This window comes from Vipera ursinii, assembly GCF_947247035.1.
Source record: "Vipera ursinii genome assembly, chromosome: Z".
Classification (NCBI taxonomy): Eukaryota; Metazoa; Chordata; class Lepidosauria; order Squamata; family Viperidae; genus Vipera; species Vipera ursinii.
In genome coordinates, this window is record NC_139517.1 from 76,148,564 (window position 1) to 76,171,586 (window position 23,023).

At 36.6% G+C, this 23,023-nt stretch overlaps 1 protein-coding gene across 5 annotated transcripts in view; it reads right to left on the reverse strand.

Moving 5' to 3' along the window:
- Positions 1–23,023, reverse strand: part of LRRFIP2 (LRR binding FLII interacting protein 2) — a 71,342-nt gene that overhangs the window by 3,844 nt on the left and 44,475 nt on the right. For 3 of the 5 annotated variants that reach the window (XM_083379350.1, XM_083379351.1, XM_083379352.1), the window contains 11 exons: positions 22,600–22,707; positions 21,521–21,592; positions 19,221–19,391; positions 18,383–18,475; positions 6,814–6,906; positions 5,568–5,669; positions 5,215–5,347; positions 4,122–4,171; positions 3,430–3,550; positions 2,693–2,772; positions 1,724–1,828 (listed from right to left, as the gene is read on the reverse strand). In XM_083379350.1, the coding sequence (XP_083235476.1) occupies positions 1,724–1,828; positions 2,693–2,772; positions 3,430–3,550; positions 4,122–4,171; positions 5,215–5,347; positions 5,568–5,669; positions 6,814–6,906; positions 18,383–18,475; positions 19,221–19,391; positions 21,521–21,592; positions 22,600–22,707 (1,128 nt within the window). The remainder of the gene's footprint in view (positions 1–1,723; positions 1,829–2,692; positions 2,773–3,429; positions 3,551–4,121; positions 4,172–5,214; positions 5,348–5,567; positions 5,670–6,813; positions 6,907–18,382; positions 18,476–19,220; positions 19,392–21,520; positions 21,593–22,599; positions 22,708–23,023) is intronic. The other 2 variants (XM_083379353.1, XM_083379354.1) reach the window with 2 other exon arrangements.

Sequence of the window (23,023 nt, forward strand, 5' to 3'; positions counted from 1 at the left end):
TTTTCTACTTGCATTTTTACGTGCTTTCGAACTGCTAGGTTGGCAGAAGCTGGGACGAGTAACAGGCGCTCACTCTGCTACACGGCACTCGGGATTTGACCTGCCAAACTGCCGACCTTCAGATCGACAAGCTCAGCGTCCTAAGCCACTGAGCCACCGCGTCCCTTATATATATATTAGTTGGCCCATTTAAGCTGGATGTGGACAAGACATCCTATGAATATGTTCATAAGGACAAGAAAGTTTTTTAAAAAGTAATAAAAATAATCCCACTGGCAATTGGTAAATTCATTTGTTATCCTTGCTTCACAAGATCCTTTAGGATTCCATGGAATAGAAATAAAGACATAGAATTATTCTTTTGACCATTCTGTCACCCAATAGTACAGGTAGTCGTCATTTAGTGACAATGATGAAAAAGTAATTTTGCAACCAATCCTTGCATTTATAACTTTTGCGGTTTGGTACAGCACAGGAAAGCTTAAATGAAATAATAAATGCTGTTACAAAGTTAATGATTAAATGGCCAGCCCCTATTGTGATCACTAAATGAGGACTACCTGTACACAGGTTCTGTAATTTCTTTCTAGTATCTTATTTGAAATATGATAATGAAAATGTGATGCTTTAGAAGACTAGACAGATGAAACTTGAAATCTTAAATATCTGGTTATGCATTGGATAATGTAATTTTATTTTGGTTCCTTTTTACTGAAATGGCATGGCAATTTCATCATATATATAATGTGATATATGCTTTCAGAAAGCACTTGCTTTCACTTTATGTAAACCCTGTATCATCAGCCATGGGGTACATTGATGTTCTAAGTCAGGGGTAGGCAACCTTGGCTCTTTTATGACTCGTGGACTTCAACTCCCAGAATTCCTGAGCCAGCATAAAACAGCCAAGGAGCTAGGTAAATAGCTCCAAGTTCTGATTTTCTAATATTTTTCATGAGGTCTTTTATTAAAAAACAGACTCTTATTGCAGCCCTAACTCCTTTGGGAAATTAAGTGGAAAGTACCTTTCCAACCAGAGAAAAGGCCTTTCCTAGTCTAGGTAGCTCCTGAATATAAAATGAACATGTGCCTTCCTATTACTCTTTCCAATTTTTAAAACAAGGTATTCATTTTCCAAACCAGCAGGGGATTATAGAAAGTCTCGTGACAATATAAGTACCATTACCTGAATAAGCAATGATAAATGCCAAGTAGTAGATACTGTTCGCTTTTTAAAGGATAGAAACGGGAGTATAAAGTCTTTGGGAAGTAAACTATTCTTATTTTCACCTGTAACTTTCCTCCAACTGGTCCAAAACTGAACCAAAATCACTTTTGTCATTTTGAAACTACCTATATGAATGGGAGATGTTAAGGACAGAAACTGGAAGTGTCTGCCTCCCAGAAACCTCATATTCCTGTTTGCATATATGGGAGGATTCAAGGGGGCGATGGAGGAAAATTGCATTGCTGGAAATGGATTATTTTATTGCTAGATGTTAATAAGCCTGATCTTGGATGCTAAATTCTGCAAATGATTTGGTTTCTGGCTGTCCTATGAACACACAATTTCTCACTACAATTGCAAGAAACCTATGGACAGAGTATTTATATTACTTTGAAATAACAATAATCTCAAGCTACCTTTAAATATAGCACACATTCACAGCTCAATTACTATGCTATTACTAATCTTTCACTGAAAGATAAAGGAGACACTTACCTCTCGTTGAAGTTTTCTCTTTTCTGCTTTCAGTTCATCTTCAACTTTTTCTGCATTTTCTGCAGCAGTTTTATATCTCACCACCTGTCCTTCAAGTCTTAAAACCTAAAAGACCAATGATTTGTTTATCTTCCCATATGCAAGGAAGATTCAATGTAATTTTGACCTTTCTTTAAAAGCACTAAATGGAAAGCATTTACTTTTCACTGTTCCTTCCAAGGAATCAATACAAACATGTCAAACAATACATATTCAAGTGATATAATCATACCCAGAAACTCAATAGAATACTAATTAATTCAAATCAAATGCAAACATGGCACTGATATTATCACTGATTATAAGTAAAGATTTTCCCAATGTAAATGTTTATGTGCAACGTTCTACATCAGACATAGTCATCTTTTTCAACTTTTTTTTTTAATCCCATTTATATCCCACCCTTCTCCGAAGACTCAGGGCGGCTTACAATCTAAGAAGCACAAATCAATGTGCTTAGCAATAGCCTTCATTCTATGTATATACCTGCTTATTAGGGCTTTCCCCCCCCCAAGCGGCATTATTACAAAGTCAGCTTAATTGCCCCCAACAATCTGGGTCCTCATTTTACCTACCTCAGAAGGATGGAAGGCTGAGTCAACCTTGAGCCTGGTGGGACTCGAACCTGCACTAATTGCAGGCAGCTGGTGTTACTTAAGGAGGCATTAGCCCACTGCTCCACCAAGGCTCCTTGGTGCCCAAATATCTTTCCTGGCCATCAACTCATATATACAATGCTTATTGCTTGAGGAATGGTCCTCTTAAGAAAATATCAAACCCTGGACGTCATTGGCCTCATAATAGATGATAGGATTCCCATACTAGTGTGCAAAAGAGGCATATTATGTGATGAAGAAGGGGAAAAAATGGGGGAGGCATGGTGCATGGTCCTTAAGTTTGGAATATATCAACATCTTAAAAGATACCTACATTTTGTTCCAAAGTAGTTATATCTTGTTCAGCTTTTGAAAGTTTAAATTTGAAATCACTTATTTGTCTGTTGGCATCTCCTAGAGACAAGAAAATTTAGAATTTAAGAATTGTAAACCAAACTTACGAATTCACTTCAAATCAAACCTTTACTTATTGCAAATGTTTGTTCTGGAGGAAAACAAGCACTAAATGTGGCAATTAGGCAACTCTGGAGACTGGTATTTTTCAATATTTATTCCTGAAAGTTCATGAGGTTAATGCTTAAGATCTCAGGAGTTTAGTCAACACTTTTATTGGAATATAAAAAACAGAATGACTTGGATAATAATATTTTAATCTCATACACACTGGAAATGTAGTTATTTTAAAAAATTGCAAATGGCAGATCAAAAGATATTATACAAATTAATTGTCAAGACATTTCTCACCATGTCAAGAGAGAATGTAAGAAACAGCTCAAATGAGAAAAAAGTTTTCTTTCTGCAGTTTTCATTCTCTCTGGTTATGACAAGAAATCTATAAATTTCACAACTGGTACCAGACTTTGCCTGTTTTCCTTCATATTACCTCTTTAAATTGTACCTTATACATCTAAAACTATATACAATACTTTCATTAAATCTGCTTTATCATCTGGTATAAAATTGCAAAACACAAACTGAAAATTTGCATAGAAATCAAGACATGACTACTTCAAAGTGCATCTTCTTTGAATACTGAATGAATTAACATACTCTGCATTTCAATTAATTGCAAATCAGAACCATTTTCCAGTCCTGTTAAATCAGCATTTGTGCTTTCATGCCTAGAGGATTTCTGCCGTGCCTCTTCCAATTGCAATTTCAGTTTTTTAATCTGAAATTAAAATAAAACAGTATTTTCAGTATTTCACTTCAAACTTTATGAACTATATGAATGGTTTTAACTGGAACAAGTTTTGCCCTATACATATTATGAAATATTTAATACATACAGCAGAAATTCACAACCTGTTGCTCTTAAAAGATTTTGCCATGGCCCTTGACAACCTCCAAAATTGCTAGCAAAATGCTGGAGAAGGAAAACTGTCTTACAGATGAAAGATAAGATTGCTGTACTTAAAGAATGTACAGCAATCGGATCTTTCACCTGTAAAACACAGAAATCTACAGCTTAACTTTTTTTTTACAATTTTCCCACTATAAGCTTAGAATTCAACAAATATGAAGCCCCTCCTAGATTATTCTCAACAGTCAGAAGAGAATAGAGGGGGAAAAACCATGAATTCTATAGTTCCTGGATTATTGCTGAAGCATCAGAATTATAGCCTAAAGAAAACAAAGCTAACTCTGGAGGTCATAAAGCAAGTGAATTTCTGTTATTTAATTAGAACTTCATTATGGGAAGCTGTTTAACTCATTGCTTTATAAACCTTCAGGAGACTTACCTGTGACAATAGCTCTTCCTTTTCTCCTGCTAGCTTTCGTAGTCTAACATCTAGAACAAACAAATAGCTTAATTTCACAAATTAGAAGGCTTTTGAAGAATAGTTTTATGTGGTTAGAATTCCACCCAAAGATTCACAATAAGACAGGTAGGACCTTTTTAAGCAAAACTAGCCCACAAAACTTTAAAAAAAGATGGATTAACGCTATTATCTTTAACTTGCAAGTACAAATACGTTGAGGAGGGTGACTTGAGCAAACCATTACTGAATTATAGCAAAATCACTTTAAAAATTGTAACTTAAGGCATAGGGTCCAACTAAGCAGTTAATTAACTAATTAATTAATTAGTTAATTAGTTAATTAATTAACTCTTAGTATAGCAATCCACACTTACCTTACTTGTTCAGGCACTGTTCAAAGTCACAACAGTGCTGAAAATAACTTTACGACCAATGCCTGCATCTATAACCTTTGCAGCATCCCTCAGTCATGTGATTACCATTATAGTCAGTATATATTGTATCTATTGTTTCTCTCCCCGCCCCCCATTGCCCAGTGGAGAAGTTGGAGAGAACGGATTACAAGAGAGTAAGCAGGCACACAATAGGAAATATAGTTGAAAGAATATGCTTATTTCAGCAGATGTGAGGACACTACACAAACAGCCCAGTGTATTCCGCATTGAGTGCCTGCTTACTCTTCTGTGATCTGGTCCTCTCCTATGAATGTAATATTAATTCCCTTCCGGTTAATTATCCCAGTGCCAAGGTGAAAATTCCGAACAGGAGGGGTGTGGTTAGAAGACAAACAAAAATCTAAGATGTGAAACTGATTAGTCTTGTCAGTTCCCAGCCAGCTATCCCAATGCAGCAGTTTGTTTTTGGAATACTTTCTACAGGAAGCATTCTAATACACAGCGACTTAAATTTAAATATTTAAAAGCAAAAAAAAAGATTTATGGAGTGCTGGAATTAATCACACAGAACTAAAAAGCTAATCTGTCTAAAAGTACAATTCTTTTGGTATAATTTTTAAATTTTATGTGCCGAAGCCCCAATTTAATGTTAATCTTTTAAGAAAATGCTTATTTACCTAGTGGTCCTTCCCCTGCTGACTCCAAAACTTGAGCAGCTTCCTGTGATACAACTGTAATTGCACCAATTACTGGTTTATGGTTAATATCACCATTTGGAGTGACTTCTGGGATTATTACTAATCCATGTTTCTGGGGGGGGGAAAAGCAACATTAACAATATTTATCATAAAATTGTATTTTACAGATAAGCTATTTACTTAGCTAATATAATCAAAGTCACAACACCATTGTTTCCATACATAAGTTAGTATAAAGGAGAAAATGATGTAATGATGCTGTACTTTCCTTTATACTACCTACGGTCTGATTCTCCAATCTACATTTGTAAAAAGTACTACTGCTAACATACCTCTCCTCTCTTCATTGTTTCCTTCAGGTCAGCCAGCTCATCTCTGAGCTCATCTCGCTCAATTCTAATGCAGTCAAAATATTCTTTTTGTCTCTCTAGAGCCTGGTTACAGCCAAGTAGCACAAAGAAAATAGTATAGAGAAAAGAATTTGTGATAGATAAGAGATTTCTTGTAAATACAAGAAGAGTACTAAACAAAAAGAAGGAAATAAAGCTTTGCATAATCCTGTGTTTGCCACAAAAAAATCCTGTATTTGCCATATTTAGCACAAGAATTCCTCTGTTATAATGGATCTGTCAAATATGTATCTTGTCTTGTTGATTATATTACATACAAACTTTAAATACAATTCTGGTGTAGTATTTCTTCCACACTAAGCCTATCATTCTCACAAATAAATCCCGATGCTAGGATTCAACGTGGAATTGATAAAATATGAAATATATGACATACTGTAAATTAGGGCTGAATTGAATCAATACAACTAAATTAAAACCATTAATTCTTGTAATTCTACTTCACAATTAAACCTGTACCAAATAATATTATTCAAATTTTTATCTAAAACCTAGAACAAGAAAAGATGCACTAAGATTTTCAGATATAAGCATTTGGATTTGACAGCAGGCCTACAAAATTATATGTATGGTATGATTTTCAATTTAAATGAAGCAATGTTGTCAACTGAGTTTTTACTGAAGAACATTTAAAAAAAGAGGAAACCATATGGTTTCCTATTTCTCTTCAGGGCCCTGATTTTGCTTTGTACTAGATTTTTATAGGATACCTGCTTCTCAGAAGCAAATCAGTTAGCAAATTGGTAAGCTTTTAAATAGTTTCCCCAGCAGTCCATCAACCAGCAGATTCCCAAGAACTATGGAGTGAAGAGAGTACTGCACCTACAGTATATTATAGAGTCACTAAATAGGTGGCTCATGTCCACAATTCTCAAACCTAAATTTCATTTTTAATCATAAACAACTAGCATCCAAATACAAAACTTAACTGCAACAGTGGAAGTACAGAGCAATCATTCTGCTTTATCATATATGTATTCATGCATGCAGCATATGCTCTTGAATGGCACTTATTTATTATCTAGTATCCAGCATTAATTTATTTAATCTAATTTATTGCTGTATTTGTAGTTACTATATTCAGATCCTCTGCATACTGAAACCATTAACAATCTTAACATTTGCCATTCTATTCCTAGTCACTTTTCACCTCAGAATAATCTCATACCCCAATTTTTTTATCTTTCCAATTAACTGTTTCCTGGAGGTCAAACACCTCTTTGGATATAGATTCTATTTTCTGCTGCATGCGCTGGTTCTCCTGCAGTAAACACAGGGAAAAGAATAAGAGGAAAAACAAGTAAAGGGAATTACAAAAAGATAGAAGTGAGTAAATAAGCCAAAGAAACATGAAAGACAGAGGTATTATGAACAAAGATTTGAAGGGTAGAATTACAAACAGATTTAGGATTGATGTTCAAATACTCTACAACTGTCTTATATTACTGACAGTTCTTGATTTATGACTATTCATTCAGCAACCATTCAAAATTAAGGTAGCATTGAAAAATGGGATTTAGGACACATATTCAAACTTATGGCCACTGTAAGCACCTTGTACTTGTGCTGCAGCTTCCCCCCCCAAATCTCTCCTATTCTGTCTTGTTGGGTCCTGCAGACCTTGGTCCTGCTTCCCACTCCCCTGAGTTCTACACTGTCTTCCTCACCCCCATCGTGGCTTGATCGCTTACCTTTTTGGATAGATTTCCTTTAGGAGGCAGCTACTTTGCCACGTGGCCATTCTGCAGTTGTGGCTGCACTCATTGTCCCAGAAATGGGCACCATTTTTGGAATTGCCATAATTCCAATGATGCAGGAAGGGGAGCATGGGGTACTTCAGGGAGTGGAGATGGTCCTGGGAGGCCTAGCAGAGGCTGCATCTAAACTGAAGGTTCTTCAGTGCAAACCTGGGCATGCACTAGGTCTCCCAGGGCTCCCTCCACATCTGTGGCACCTCAGGCCCTGCTAATAACTACAAGAGGGACAGCAGTGATTGGGGTCGTTAAATAAGGTAATCACATGGTACTTCAAATAATGACTGTCACAATTTCTGTACATAATTGGCAGGTTCCATTATGATTGTAACTCAAGGACTACCACAGATTTATGTATAAATATATAAGTTCACCAAGAAAGAGTTTAATTATATTTGAAATGTATCCAATTTTAAAATATTGGTATAACGTCACTTTTATACCATATACCGGTTCAGTGTGGCTGCTACAGTTTATACCAAGGGCTCTTCCACATGTTTTTAATACAGACAACATAGCCACATCCCCAACTTGATATTACTACATTATACATAGCTGTTACTCAATCCAACCAAATCAAGGTACAATAATTCTGCATATTCATCTCTTACTACCATAATCAGCTAAAAATCTATGAATATCAAAAAACGAGCAAATACAACATACAAAACTGACCATCTGGAGTCTGAATTCAAGTATCTAAGCCATATTTTTTTACTGATCAAAGCACTTCTATCTTATCTGAATACAGTTTCTATTTTTTCAGTCATTTAGTAAATTATCAAATTGATCAACAGATCATTTTCTTGGTAATAGAAAACAAAAAGAAATAGATACACACATACATACAACATTGATGATACCAATTTTGAAAAGATCTCTTAATACAGGATCTAAGGCAGGGGTGTCAAACTGCCGGCCCAAGGGCCAGACGCCTGCGCCCACCCATTGCCGGCAATAGGGAAAAAGCTCTGACATGTTTGGTCTAAGGAGACTTCTGTGGGACACTACAGATCAAAGGCTCTGCTATTAACGATCAATCTTCAGAATCAGATTTTGGATATTAGTTGACAAAAGGGACCAAAAGAGTGATCTTCTGATTCAAAGTGTGTAAGGTAATCCTGAAGGATATGTAGGCAGGAAGGAACAGGGGCAGGATGACCAAGAGAAATTAAGCAGTGAACATGAGAGACAGAGCTCAGGTGATGAGCAAAGACCATCCCCTCCTGATCCTCGAGCACGGAGAGTGGAGAGAAGGCAGGAACAGCGCAGACTAACCCGACTACTTGGGAGGAGAGCGCCATGCCCCCGGTCATCACACAATTCAACCATTTAATTTAATCATTTGGAATAATTTTGTCATTCACATTTCATTTTGTCCCTCCTTTAGCATCCTTTCTTTAATGATTCTATTCCATTGTTTCTTCGATATTAGTGTAACTCTTGTCCCATGAGTTGTCTCATGGGGAGTTGGCCGTGGTGAATTAGCTGCAGCAAATTGGTTGTGGCAAGTTGGCTGTGGTGAGTTGTCATAGATCCCTCAGACTCTTTAAGCAGTTTAGTCAGGGCCATTGTGGTGCAGTGGTTAAAATGCAGTACTACACACTAATTCTGCTGGCTGCTCTCAGTTCAATCCTGATTAGCTCAAGATTGACTCGGCCTTCCATCCTTCTGAGATCAATAAAATGAGGAGCCAGATTGTTGGGGGCAATATGCTGACTCTGTAAATTGCTTAGAGAGTGCTGTAAAGCGATATATAAGTCTAAGTGCTATTGTTATTGTTATTACACAGTCAGCATATTGCCCCCAACAATCTGGCTCCTGAAGAAGGATGGAAGGCTAACTCAACCTTGAACTGGTCAAGACTGAACTCCCGGCAGTAAGCAGAGTTAGCCTGCAATATATTCCCATTTTCATTTTCTCTTACACACACACAGACATAGACACAGAGACACAGACACACACAGACTTCAGCCAGTAAGTATATCTAATATTTCTGTCTCCTATTTTTCTCACAGCCACAGCCCTGTTTAGTAAGTCAAGCTGAGACAGAGTGACTGTCACAAAGTGATTCAGTCAGCTTGCATATCTAAGAGGTGTCAAACTCACAGTTAACCTGGTTCCAGGCAAGCCATCTTAATCACTACACCAAACTAATAATAATTGTATAACTGTACTTATACAAATCTAGTCAATTAAGGAAAATTTTCATTAGTAAAGATCTTGATATTGTCTCCTTTTTGAGGTATATAAAAACAAAAAGAAGTAACTAAATAGGATAGTAATTACAGTGTTATGTCTAATGTAGAAGACCAGTAGGAGTCCTTGGGCTATAAACCTCTTGGGCTTACCTCTCTACCTCAAATATGAGAATGACACAAACAAGTAGAGTCATGCCAGCTCAAATGTTACCTGGATTAGCAATTTCCATGTCATATGTTGAGGAAACAGGACAATGTGACAATAAGTGGGCTACCAGAAAAACAATACATGGATGAGACAAAAGAACCTGGTTTGATGGAATGCTACTATAACAACAGACTTAATGAGAGAGTATACTGTATATGAAACATATAAATGACCTATTGCTGGGCCGAAGACCTGCATCTTCATTAATTAAGAAATGGTTAGTTACCCAATACTTCAACAAAGTGAAGAGAAAAATGCTTTCACAACTTGAGAAACACCAACTACACATTACATCACAGACTCAAGAAGACCAGGAAGACCAACTGGCTGTACAGCCAACACTTGGAACATCACTGCCACATTACAGTGCACAGCAGCCGATATGAAACATAAGATGATGTGTAAACTAGCTACAGTCAATCCTTGAAGCCTATTATCAAAGCTTATTGGAGATGGAGATGCTAAAAGATGCCAATAGAACCCTCATGACAATCTCTACTATTACCATAACCAATGAACTGGTATAGGCTGAAGCCACTATAATCCTCGACCATCCCAGACAAATGGCTGCCTAATCTCTTGGTATATGATCAAAAAGTACAGCAGTATATAACCACCACCACCCTGAAAATGAGGTTAGAGGCTAAGATCAAGATGACTCAAAGTCTCCTTATAGAAGAGTTAGTTAGTCAGCTGCTGGAATTACAGAAGGGTATGTCAATTTGGCTACTGAAACATACAAAGCCTAACTCCAGCTAAAGCTCTAGTCTAGGGTATGCTACAGCTGCCTGAAAAGCTAATGAAGTCCTAAATTGCACCAAGAAAGGGACAGTTTCAAGATCATATTAAGTGGTAGTACTGCTTTATACTGCACTGGTGAAACCACACTTGAAACACCACATCCAGTTTTGGTCACCACGATATAAAAAAAATGTTGAGACCCAAGAAAGAGTGCAAAGAAAAGCAACAAAGATGATATAGGGCCTAGAGCTAAACCATATAATGAAAGATTGAGGTAACTCGGTATGTCTAGTCTAACAAAAGAGAAGAACTAGGGGTAGCAATCTTCCAGTACTCGATGGTTTGTCACAGAAAAGAGAGGAGCTGACCTATTCTCCAAAGTAAGTCAAGAAAGTAACAGAGGAAGATGATTAAAGAGAGCGCTAACCTAGATCTAAGGAGAAATTTTCTGACTGTGAGAACAATTAATCAGAAGAACGGTTACCTCTGGAAGTTGTAGACACTCCATTACTGGAGGTTTTCAAGAAGAGATTGAATAGCATTTGTACAGAATGGGCAGGAGATTAGACTAGAAGACCTGCAAAGTCCTTTCCAACTCTATTATCCAGTGTTCTATAACACCAGTGAAAAGTGGCTTTTGCAGAACCTGGTCATAGACCACAGCTATCTCCCATAACAGGAACCAGCTATCATCACAATAGCAGAAATCCAACAGTGAGTCAAGAACATGAAAAGTTAAACAGCACCTGGCTTGGACATGATCCACTCTTACTGGCTAAAAAAACCCTAAATGCAGTGCATGAAAATCTAGCAGCATATATGAACCAGCTGCTAGCAGCAGGCTCCCACTCAGAGTGGCTAATTCAAGGGAGGACAGTGCTGATAATGAAAGATTCCCATAAAAGAACAGCATCATCCAACTATTGGTCAATAACCTGCCTCCTTACTACCTGGAGTCATACCAGGCATCATAGCTGCCAAGTCACAGAAACATATGGTCCAATACATGAGCACAGCTCAGAAAGGAATTAAAAGTAACAGCAGAGGCTCAAAACACCAATTGCTCATCGATAGAGCAGTCACCAAAGACTTAAGATTTAGGCAAATCAATCTGAGCACAGCTGGAGTGACTACAGGAAAGCCTATGACTATATGCCAGATAGATGGATCTGTGAATCCTGGACCTATACAAAGTCACAGAATACTAAGGACATTCCTCAAAAACTCAGTGGGGCTATGGAAGACAGCCCTGGAAATGAATTCAAGAAAGCTTACGCAAGTAGCCATCAAGTCTGGTATATATCAAGAAGATGGTACTGTCCCCACTGCTACATGGAAGACATGTATTCATACTGAGAGTGTATGATATGTTGACTCAATGATCTTCCTGACACAGATCTATAATGAAGATGCTGGAATATCATTCAGAATGGAGAAGTATGGCTGGATTAGAGTCAAGAGAGGGAAGATAGTTGATTCATTGATCCATCTATTGTGGATTTAAAGTGAGGACACTCAGTTGTTATTTGAACTGGAGATGTATGGCCAATTGGTAGTAAGGAGAGGGAAGATAGTGGAAGGTACTGATAGAGTGGAACTATCAATTAGTCTTATAGTAGGCCTACAAACCAGCTATATGTACCCTGGTATCCCATAACCACATGGAACCAGGAGGAGGAGGAGGAGGAGGAGGAGGCAAGGAAGACAACAACTCCAAGTCAAATATTCAGACCATAGAAAACAGACAGACAGGGCATTCAGGAGTACATTAATAAGATGGCACCTAAAGATAAAAGATGGCACCTGATGCAGCTTCAGGCATGGCAAGAAGATAAAGCAGGGAAAGGGCCATGGCCAAGCAAGACTTGTCAATGTTCTATCAACCGCTGAATTGGGAAATCCTACTCATGGCTTGAAAGGGCTGGACTAAAAGAAAGCATTGGGGCACTGATCATGGTGGCACAAAAACAGGCACTAAGCACCCAATCCATAGAATCATGGAACTAGCATATGAGAGATGCAGATTGTATAGAGATGCCTCAGAGACAATCCATCATATACAGTGAGGGAAAAATTATTTGATCCCCTGCTGAGTTTGTACATTTGCCCACTGACAAAGAAACGATCAGTCTATAATTCTAATGGTAGGTTTATTTTAACCATGAGACAGAATAATAACAAAAAAATCCAGAAAAATGCATTAAATAATTATTTGATCCCCTACCACAATCAGCAAGATTTCTGGCTCCCAGGTGTCTTTTATACAGGTAACAAGCTGAGATTAGGAGCACTCTCCTAAAGTGAGTGCTCCAGCTCGTTACCTGTATAAAAGGCACCTGTCCACAGAAGAAATCAATCAATCAGATTCCAAACTCTCCACTGTGGCCAAGACCAAAGAGCTGTCCAAGGATGTCAGGGACAAGAATGTAGACTTATACAAGGCTGCAATGGGCTACAAGACTATTGCCAAGCAGCTTGGTGAGAAGGTTACAAGAGTTGGTGCGACTGATCGCAAATGTAAGAAACATAAAATAACTGTCAATCTCCCTTGGTCCGGGGCTCCATGCAAGATCTCACCTCGTGAAGTTTCAATGATCATGGGAACAGTAAGGAATCAGTCCCAAACTACACAGGAGCACTTTGTCAATGATCTCAAGGCAGCTGGGATCATAGTCACCAAGAAAACAATTGGTAACATACTGTTCCATGAAGGACTGAAATCCTGCAGCACCCACAAGGTCCCCCTGCTCAAGAAAGCACATGTACACGCCCATCGGATGTTTGCCAATGAACACTGAATGATTCAGAGTAAAACTGGGTGAAAGTGTCGTGGTCAGATGAGACCAAAATTGAGCTCTTTGGCATCAACTCAACTCGCTGTGTTCAGAGGAGGAATGCTGCCTATGACCCCAAGAACACATCCCAACTGTCAAACATGGAGGGAGAAACACTATGCTTTGGGGGTGTTTTTCTGTTAAGGGGACAGGACAAATTCACCATATCAAAGGGAAGACACAAATCTTGTATGAGAACCTCCTTCCCTCAGCCAGGACATTGAAAATGGGTTATGGATGGGTATTTCAGCATGGTAATGACCCAAAACACACGGCCAAGGCAACAAAGGAGTGGCTCAAGAAGAAGCACATTAAGGTCCTGGAGTGGCCCAGCCAGTCTCCAGACCTTAATCCCATAGAAAATCTGTGGAGGGAGCTGAAGGTTCAAGCTGCCAAACGTCAGCCTCAAAACCTTAATGACTTGGAGAGGATCTGCAAAAGGGACAAAATCCCTGACCTCTGTGATTGCCAAAAAGAGTTTTGTCACCAAGCCCTAAGTCACATTTTGCGAAGGGGTCAAATACTTATTTCACTCATTAAAATACAAATCAATGTATAACTTTATTGAAATACATTTTTTTAGATTTTTGTTGTTGCTATTGTCTCTCACTGTTAAAATACATTACAATTATAGACTGATCATTTCTTTGTCAGTGGGCAAACATACAAATTCAGCAGGGGATCAAATAATTTTTTCCCTCATTGTAGTGGCAGAATGTAAGGTACAGGCAGGAACAGAAAACACTGAACAATACAACCAAATACCTGGAATTGTGTAAAGGAACATCTGCATAGTGTATAGGCTATATCCTCTCAAGTCCAGATGGGAGATTCCACAGAAGGTGACTGAGAACAGCAGGGCTTGCTGTAATGTATAGCTTTTTTTCTTCTCTAACCAATTGTATTGTATAAAATAACCCCTCATAACTGCCTTACTAGCCTCCCAAAACGTTATTAAGATCTGTCCCTTTACCTAAATTATTATCAAAATATTTGTGTAATTTCTTTTTACAGTCCTCAGATACTTAGGTTTCAGTAAAGCATTTGACAAGGTAGACCACAACCTACTTCTTAATAAGCTAGGAAAAGGTGAAATAGGCAACATCACCACCAGACAGATCTGTAGTTGGCTCATCAAATTTGCAGATGACACCAAACTGACTGGAGTAGCCAAAACCCCAGAAGACAAACTCAGGATCCAAAAAGATCTTGACAAATGTGAACAATGGGCCCTATCCAACAAAATGAGTTTCATTGTGGAGAAAAGCAAAGTCTTACATTTAGGAAGGAAAAATGAAAGGTACAAATACATATTGGGCAAGACCTGGCTTAAAAACAGAGGGACCTTGGAGTCCTAGTGGACGATCACTTGACTATGAGCCAGCAGTGTGCAGCAGCAACCCAACAAGCTAATACAATCCTGGGTTGTATAAACAGAGGCATAGAATCAAGATCGCACGGTATTATTACCACTTTATAAAACCCTAGTAAAACCACACCTGGAATACTGCAACCAATTTTGGTCACTTTATCACAAAAAAAGATGTTGAGAACTTTGAAAAAATTCAGAGAAGAGCAACTAAGATGATCAAAGGGCTGGAGACTAAAACATACAGAGAATGGCTACGGAACCTGGGTTTGGCTAGTCTAAAGAAAAGAAGAAATAGGAGAGACGTGATAGCAGTATTCCAGTATCTCAGGGTCTGCCACAAGGCAGAAGGGGCCAGGTTGTTCACCAAAGCACCAAAGGGAGGGAGGAGAAACAATGGTTGGAAACTAATCAAAGAGACAAGCAACCTGGAACTAAGGAGAAACTTCCTGACAGTGAGGACAATCAACCAGTGGAACAGCTTACCCCCAGAAATCATGGGTGCTCCATCACTGGAGATTTTTAAGAAGAGACTGGACATTCACCTGTCTGAGACAGTATAGGTTCTCCTGCTTGAGCAGGGGGCTGGACTAGAAGACCTCCAAAGTCCCTTCCAGATTCTATTCTATTCTATTCTATTCTATTCTATTCTATTCTATTCTATTCTATTCTATTCTATTCTATTCTATTCTATTCTATTCTATTCTTACTCTACTCTACTCTATTCCTTTACAATTGACTCCTTTTGTAAAATAGATTCATTCAATCTCTTATCTATAACTCAAAGTTTTTTTTTCTGAGGACCAAAACAATTGGGTTATGATTAGAAAAGGATTTAGGTAGGATATCAACTGTCAAAATTCTATTTGCTAGGTTTTTAGAGGTCCATATCATATTGATCCTTGAAAAAGATTTATGCCTTTCTGAAAAAAGGTATATTCTCTTGCAGAGCCATTTTTATGCCTCCATGAGTCTATTTATGTTAAATTGTCCATCATTTTAAAAAATGACTTTGGTAGTTAGTAGATGTTCTGTCCTAAAGTGGCGAAATCACTCCATTCCAGTCTCCCAGCATAAGCCAATTTTCATATGAAAAAGGCAAGAGTTGATCTATAAGGTACTCAAAAAAATTGCTTTCCCCCTCATTTGGCATATAGTCCAATCACTATTGATTTTATTCCATTAAAACTAATTTCCACTATTACAAGTCTACCGTATTCATCTGATAAAAGTAGCCTAGCTTTAAATTTGGGTTTTATATGTAAAACCACTCCATTTATCTTTTTTTCCCAGCAGATACAAATTTCTCCCTAGCCTTTTATTTATTAGATATTTGTCTTCATATTTTTTAATATGTGTTTCTTGAAGACAGATTATGAAATACTTTTGTACGCTCAGATGGGGCATTAACCCCATTAATATTATCCATCTTCATCTCATCTAGTTCTGAAATTAATTTATGTCTGCTCAGAAACTCCTTGGTTTTATTTATGTAGTTCAATCAAAATCTTCGTTCCTGGTATGTAACTGTCACCCCTTCAAGCTTATCCCAACGAAAGGGAATTTTTCTCATCTTTAAAATATCTGTAAGGAATGAATAGATTTTCCTTTTTCACAAAATTCTTACAGGAATTTTCTTCAAGATAATTATGTGCATATTTTCCATTTGTGATTTCGCTTTGAAATGACAATTCAGAACATGGTCTCTTATTTTCTCACAAAGTGAACCAAAACATCCCTTGGCAATTTCCTCATTGCAGCAAATCTCGAATTCAGTCGATACACCTTAGCTACATCGGGGTCGAGACTTCTTTTGTCACAATCTATTAATGCAGCCAAAGCTTTAAACATCCTTGCTCTGATATCCTCTCCAGGTTGTTTAGGAATTGTTCTGAATCCTAACTGATATTCCTTAGCATGAATTTCCACAAGAATCTTCTCATTTGATTCAGTTTCCAGAAAATTATCTGTGTTTTAAAAATTCAGCACTGGCCTTCGCCTGCTCAATATCTCCTCTCAAACCTTGTATCTCATCATGAAGTTCCTTTACCAATGTATCAATTTTTGATTCAAGCTTAGTTCCCATTACCTGTACAGCTTCATGTGTTTTGGCTGTATATTATTCATCCATTAAAGATCTAAAAGATTCCACATCTCCGGGGATTTTCTCTGTTCTTTCGCGAGTTGCCATCATCTTTGGCTCCCTCATGTGGTCAAACAATACCACTACAATAATAACAGTTTCTCTGTCTACTACTAGAGCAATCAGCATTGAGAAGTGAAATCAAAACTATTTCTCCCCCTCCTTCTAGCCAAACCAAAACACCATTCAGGGAAGGTTTAATTTAGAGATAAGAAAGAGTTCAGCAGAGTCTGTTAGATAAGTACTTCTCCAAGAGTTTTTTAAATCCAAAGTTTCAAAATAAAATCCACCGTGTTCACCAGCTTCTTTAGTTTGGCTCAGATATTCAACACCTCCCCTCACAGTATTGAAATCCTGAAGCCACAGAAGTTAGGAAGATTCCACAAAAAGGAAAAGGCAGGTTGCAACCAGAGGCAGCCTCTTTCAAACAGAAAGGGTAAATATGTAAAGGCTAGTGTCTAAGAGGCAGAGACAAATTTTTATGTCCACTCCTTCACAGTGAACTTGGGTCTTGGTTGCCCAGACCCCAGCTAGAGACTCACCACACTTCTTCCAGAAACTTTCTGAGAGCACACAGCTGTCCAGGGGAACAAAAGGGTTAATTTCCAGAACTTCCCTTTTTTCCAGGGAGGTTTTTCCTGCCTTAGAAAACTTTCTAAAGCATTTAACTGTGGGGAGTCTATAACAATCTAAAAGATTGCCACCTTCAAATCTGGCCAGTTCTGCAGGAAGTACAGAATCCTCAACAGGCCTCTGGTAGAAGATCCTAGATTGAGGAAGATACATGCCAATTCTATCAGAATTAATCAGAAAGGCTTCAACCCATGAACAAGAAAATCCTAGAATTCAATTAAAAATTGAATTCCATCAATTTTTAAAGCAGGATGTTCATGTGAGCAAAGTTAAACTGAGATAAAACTGCTTCATGTGAGGACCAAGTTACTAACTAGGGTAGCCATGTTACTGTCATAAAAATTATATACTCTCTTAATATGTTACTGTTAATTTAATCATGTCTAGTTTACATTTTATTATAACAATGTTTTTGTTTATCAATTAGTTTCATTGTTTAAACATTGAATCTGTTTGAAAACTATTTTGGAATTGTTTAATGACATGTAAAGATTTAAAATAAGTAAATAAAATCATGAAATTGAAGCTTTAAGTGAGCTTCTGTAGCTTTAGCATTAACAAAACAAGTAATCTAATAATTTAGAACCAATCTGGCTCAGAAACAAAAAAGTGTTTGGCAGCAAGATAAATGATATATCAATAGAACATCTAAGCACTGCAATCCTCTCTGGACAAAAGTAGACATATAGACACAATTTGTATCAAGAATTTTTGCTATCTGGAGTCCCTCATAAAAAAATCTTTCATTATTTCCTCTAAGTATAACATGTATGTGTTAAAGGAAATAAATTACAAACATTTCATTTTACTACCATTCACAATGTTATTAGTTATTTTCCAGCATAACCATATACCTCTATAAGTTCATCTCTTTGGCAAAGGCTTTCCTTGAGTTCATTTACTTTATGCTGTAGAACACTGCACATATGTTTCTGTCTTTCCAATTCCTGTATTAAACAAAAAAAGTGGAAATTAGATGACTATAAAATTTGTTTCAGTAGCTTTGGCTACTCTCAAATAACATTTTGAAGCTTGTTACAACAAAGTAAACTAATTTCAAGATTCTGTGGGCTAGTAAGAGGGTACTCTTAGTATTTATTATATAGGTAGAAATAATAACTACTCAGTTAAAGGAACCCAATTATGAAATCTGGCTTAATCATTTTTCACAATTTTTGAGTAGTAGATCTCACTCTACTATATTGTAATCAAGACCTAATTTTGAACAGACTCCCTGCTTGTCTCCAATGCTTGACATTAGACCAGTATTGCCTCAGTACTGGACTTTCAATTTACCACTATATGTGACAACATTTTTCAAATCTGTTTTAGCAGAACTGTAATCATCATGGGCAAGGAATAACAGAGTTGGAAGGGACCTTGAAGGTCTTTCAGTCCAACCTCCTGCTCAGGCAGGAGACCCTATACCATTTCAGATGAATGGTTGTCCAATCTCTAAGAACAAGAGTAGCTTAGAATCAAACAAAAGAAAAGGAGGACGACAAATTGCTGCCAGAACAAATTAATTTTCCCATGTTTGACCCATCATAGACTTTAGTAAGGTCTTTGTCTTCACTAAAAATATGCAACATTATTTTCAAGTACAAATATGCCTAAGTACAAACACAGATATTTTTTAACATTCTATTTAAAATGTACATTCTGCATATAATAAATTATAAATTTAAGTACCTTAGTTTTTTCTTCATTTTCCCTATAGTATTCTGCTAATTGCTCTTCTCTTTCCTCAATGACATCTTTTAGAGTATCCACTTGATAGATTAAATTGTTTTTTTCATTATCAAGCTGGGCATTAGAAACCATGGCTTTCTTGTATTTCTCTTCAACTTCAGCAAGTGACTCCTAGAAACATTTTATTCCTTTATTTATTAAGCATTATTTAAATAGAAGCACACAGAATGTTACATACTTAACCGTGGTATCTTTCTAAGATAAATCTGTTTAAAAATGCAAAGTCAATGAAAGTTGAACATGCAAACAGACATTTACGGAATTGATTTTATTTTCTTTGCAAACGGCAACAATTTAAGCAAGTTATTTATAGTAGTTCTAGAACACAGTTGTTAGCTTGATATAGCAAAATGAATTAGCAAGTCTTGTAATTTTTATATTAATGTATAATCATTGTATAATCACAGCATAATTTTTCATAAACTGAAGTATAGAATAGCACATTCCTGTCTTTAAATTCCTTCAAGTTTCACATTTATAACTAAGATTATGCTTTCCTCTAATAAGAAATTACTTTATTCCTATCAGGGGAATTAGGGGAATTTTTGAACAGTTAATATAGCTTTACAAATATATATAATAGTACCCCTTATTGACTAAACCTATACCTGAGTGGTTTGAGAGTCCTAGGTTAGAAATGAATCATGGACACCCCCCCAAAAATGGTATTGCCTTTTGTATACTGCAAATTAAAAAGAAAAAAATGCTTAAATATCTAATAAAACTACTGTACCTTTGGCAACTTTCATATACAGTGACAATTTTGAGGGATAAAATCTATAGAATCAGATTTTTAAAAGAGCTTTCTAAGTGAGGATGAAAAATTCATGAAAAACAGAGGACTTCAATGACAATTTATCCTGAAGATTTAATATCAGCTCCTATTTAGGGATATGGTTTCAAATTCTAGTTTCAGGTCAACACTAATACAAAGATGTCTCCAACTCTTGTTTATGAGCACTTCAGAAACAAAATACTAGAATCAGATGGTTCTTGGTCAAAACCAGCAGAGCTCTTCTTATGAGTAGTAATCTGAATCAAAGAGTGTTAAGTATTTGTGCATTCGCCATGTGACTTAAAGCATTATTAAAAATTATCTAGTGGTTTTTTACTTCACTTCAGAACAGAATTCTAATTTTAATTTCACTATCAATCTCTAATAAGAGTGTTTTCCAATTATTAGTCTTAAAATATTTTTACTTGGCAATGTGGGTTTTCATGTAAAAAGAACATAAAATTTCATATTATTTAAATTATTGAAAGGAAATTACGTTATACAATATCTTACAATACAATACAATATCCAGGATATCTGAGGGAACACTTGCTGCCGGCATCAAGTTCCCTTCGTCCTGTGCGCTCCCACAGGGAGGGCCTTCTCAGGGTGCCGCTGGTAAAAGAATGCCGGCAGATAACACCCAGGGGGAGGGCCTTCTCAGTGGGTGCGCCTGCCCTTTGGAACCAGCTGCCCGTGGAGCTTAGAACTGCCCCCAACCTTCGATCATTTCGCCGAGACCTGAAGACCTGGCTCTTCGAGCTTTCCGGCCCAGGCTGAGTTTTAATTGGGGTTTTAACTGGGGTTTCATATGTTTTATATTTTTTCAGGGATTTAGTTTAATCTTTTTAATTGTTCTTAATTTTTGTATTGACGTTTTTATGCCCTGTAAACCGCCCTGAGTCCTACGGGAAAGGGCGGTATATAAATTCAATTAAAAAAAATCTTAATATTGTATAACGTACAATATTACTTCAATTATCTTACTTATCTTACTTCAGACACATTATGCAATGACAATTCTCTGGAGAAGGCTCTAATGCTGGGAAAGGTGGAAGGAAAGAAAAGGACATATAGGAGCAGGGTGGATGGACGCAGTTATAGTGGCAATAGATGCACCATTTGAAGATGTGAAGGATGAATTTAGAAATAGAACATTATGAATAAAATCTATGTGGTGACTAAGAATTGACATCAACTTGATAGCACATACTATTAATACAACATTTGCTAAATAAAATATTCAGCAAACTGCTTTTCACATATATGTTGACGCTACTGAAGTAAAAGGCAATATATACTAGTAACTATATGTACAAAACCCATTCTCCAAATTACTGGTTAGACACATACTTAATAAAAAGAGTAATTAGTATGTTAGTAAAGCTCTGTTAATGAAATTTGTAAAAATGCCATTACCAAAGTATTACCATAGTGAGTACATGCTTGGGAGAAACCCTAATACCTTTAGTTCTTTAAGTCCCTGCATGTATCTCCCCTCTACATCTTGTATCTGGTCCTTAAGATCATAGATATCCTGCAGGACATAGGAATGAACCATTGCATAAGAACATCATAAAGATTGATTATATAATGCTATGATTTAAAAATCATGTGATTTGATGTATATTTTACCTAACAAATTACAGATTAAATTAAATTAGTGATATATCCTTGATACTTAAAGATGATATATATTTAACTCTATGTTTCTTAAGGTTCAAGTACATTTAAAATACAAAATCTCTGAGAAAATCAATTTCAGACATAAACTGTTCACATTCTTGTTTTGAATGCAAATCTGAAAAGATGCATAATGACATTTGCAAACTAAAATATTTTAATAGCAGCATTCTACATACTGGTAGCCGTCTTACGATTGGTTGGTTAGCAACCATTCAAAGTTGCCACTACTCCAAAACAGGGAACTACAACTCAGATTCAAAGTTCTGATGGGTGAGCCCCTTCTGCAGTGACATGACTGAACTTCAATTGCTTGGCAACAGCCACTTTTATGCCCATTTAAAGCATCCCATGGTCATATTACCTCATTTTTTTGTCAATTTTGCCAAATTCTGCACTTATTTCTAGTCTTTGGTACAAGTGAGCCCATCAGGAACCACTGGTTCACTTAACAACCTTGGGATTCACTTAACAATTGCAGAAAAAAGGTTATAAAATGAGGTCACTCACATAACCAACCCATTTTAAAACAATTACAGCATACAACTATCAAGAACTATAGAATTTTAGAACTATGCTAAACTATATTACACTTTTAGTAATGTTCTGCTTTCTTCTTACAGTAAGAGTACAAGAAAAAAACTGGAGAAAATCTATCTTATTAAGAAATAAATGTTTCAAATCTAATCCTCCAAATTAATTCTAAAATTTCCTTTCCTTTCTTCTTCTCCTTCCTTCCATCCTTCCATATTGCAAATATACAATTATCCTTCTTATGCTAATCTATGACTGTAATAAAGATTTGATTGATAGAAATATATAAGAGTTTTCTTTTACTGTTAACCAATAAAAATTGCTCACCCGCAGTTCACTTAATGAGGTATCAGGATCAACTAGGCTGCTTGTATCTCCGCTTCCTCGTCTAGAAGAATTTCCACTTAAAGGAGTTGCTGAATTGCGAGATGCTGGCTAAAGAGGACAATTGTTTTAAATTTCCTTTATATTTTAATAGTTTTCTTAGCTAAATATGTAAATAATATATCAATCCAAGAAGAATATTATAATTTTGAAAAAATATTTTCTTATATAGACTATTGTTAAATGATTTTACTGAATTGTATCACGACATATTAAACATGTCTTCTCTATTCAATCCACTATATGGTGTTTTTTCCATCCTGACTTCCACTTTTTTATATTATATTTTTAAGGAAAAATTGAAAGTTGTAAATGGAGCTGTACAAAGTATTCAGAAGAGGTACTTCGCATAGTACATTGGCCCAGA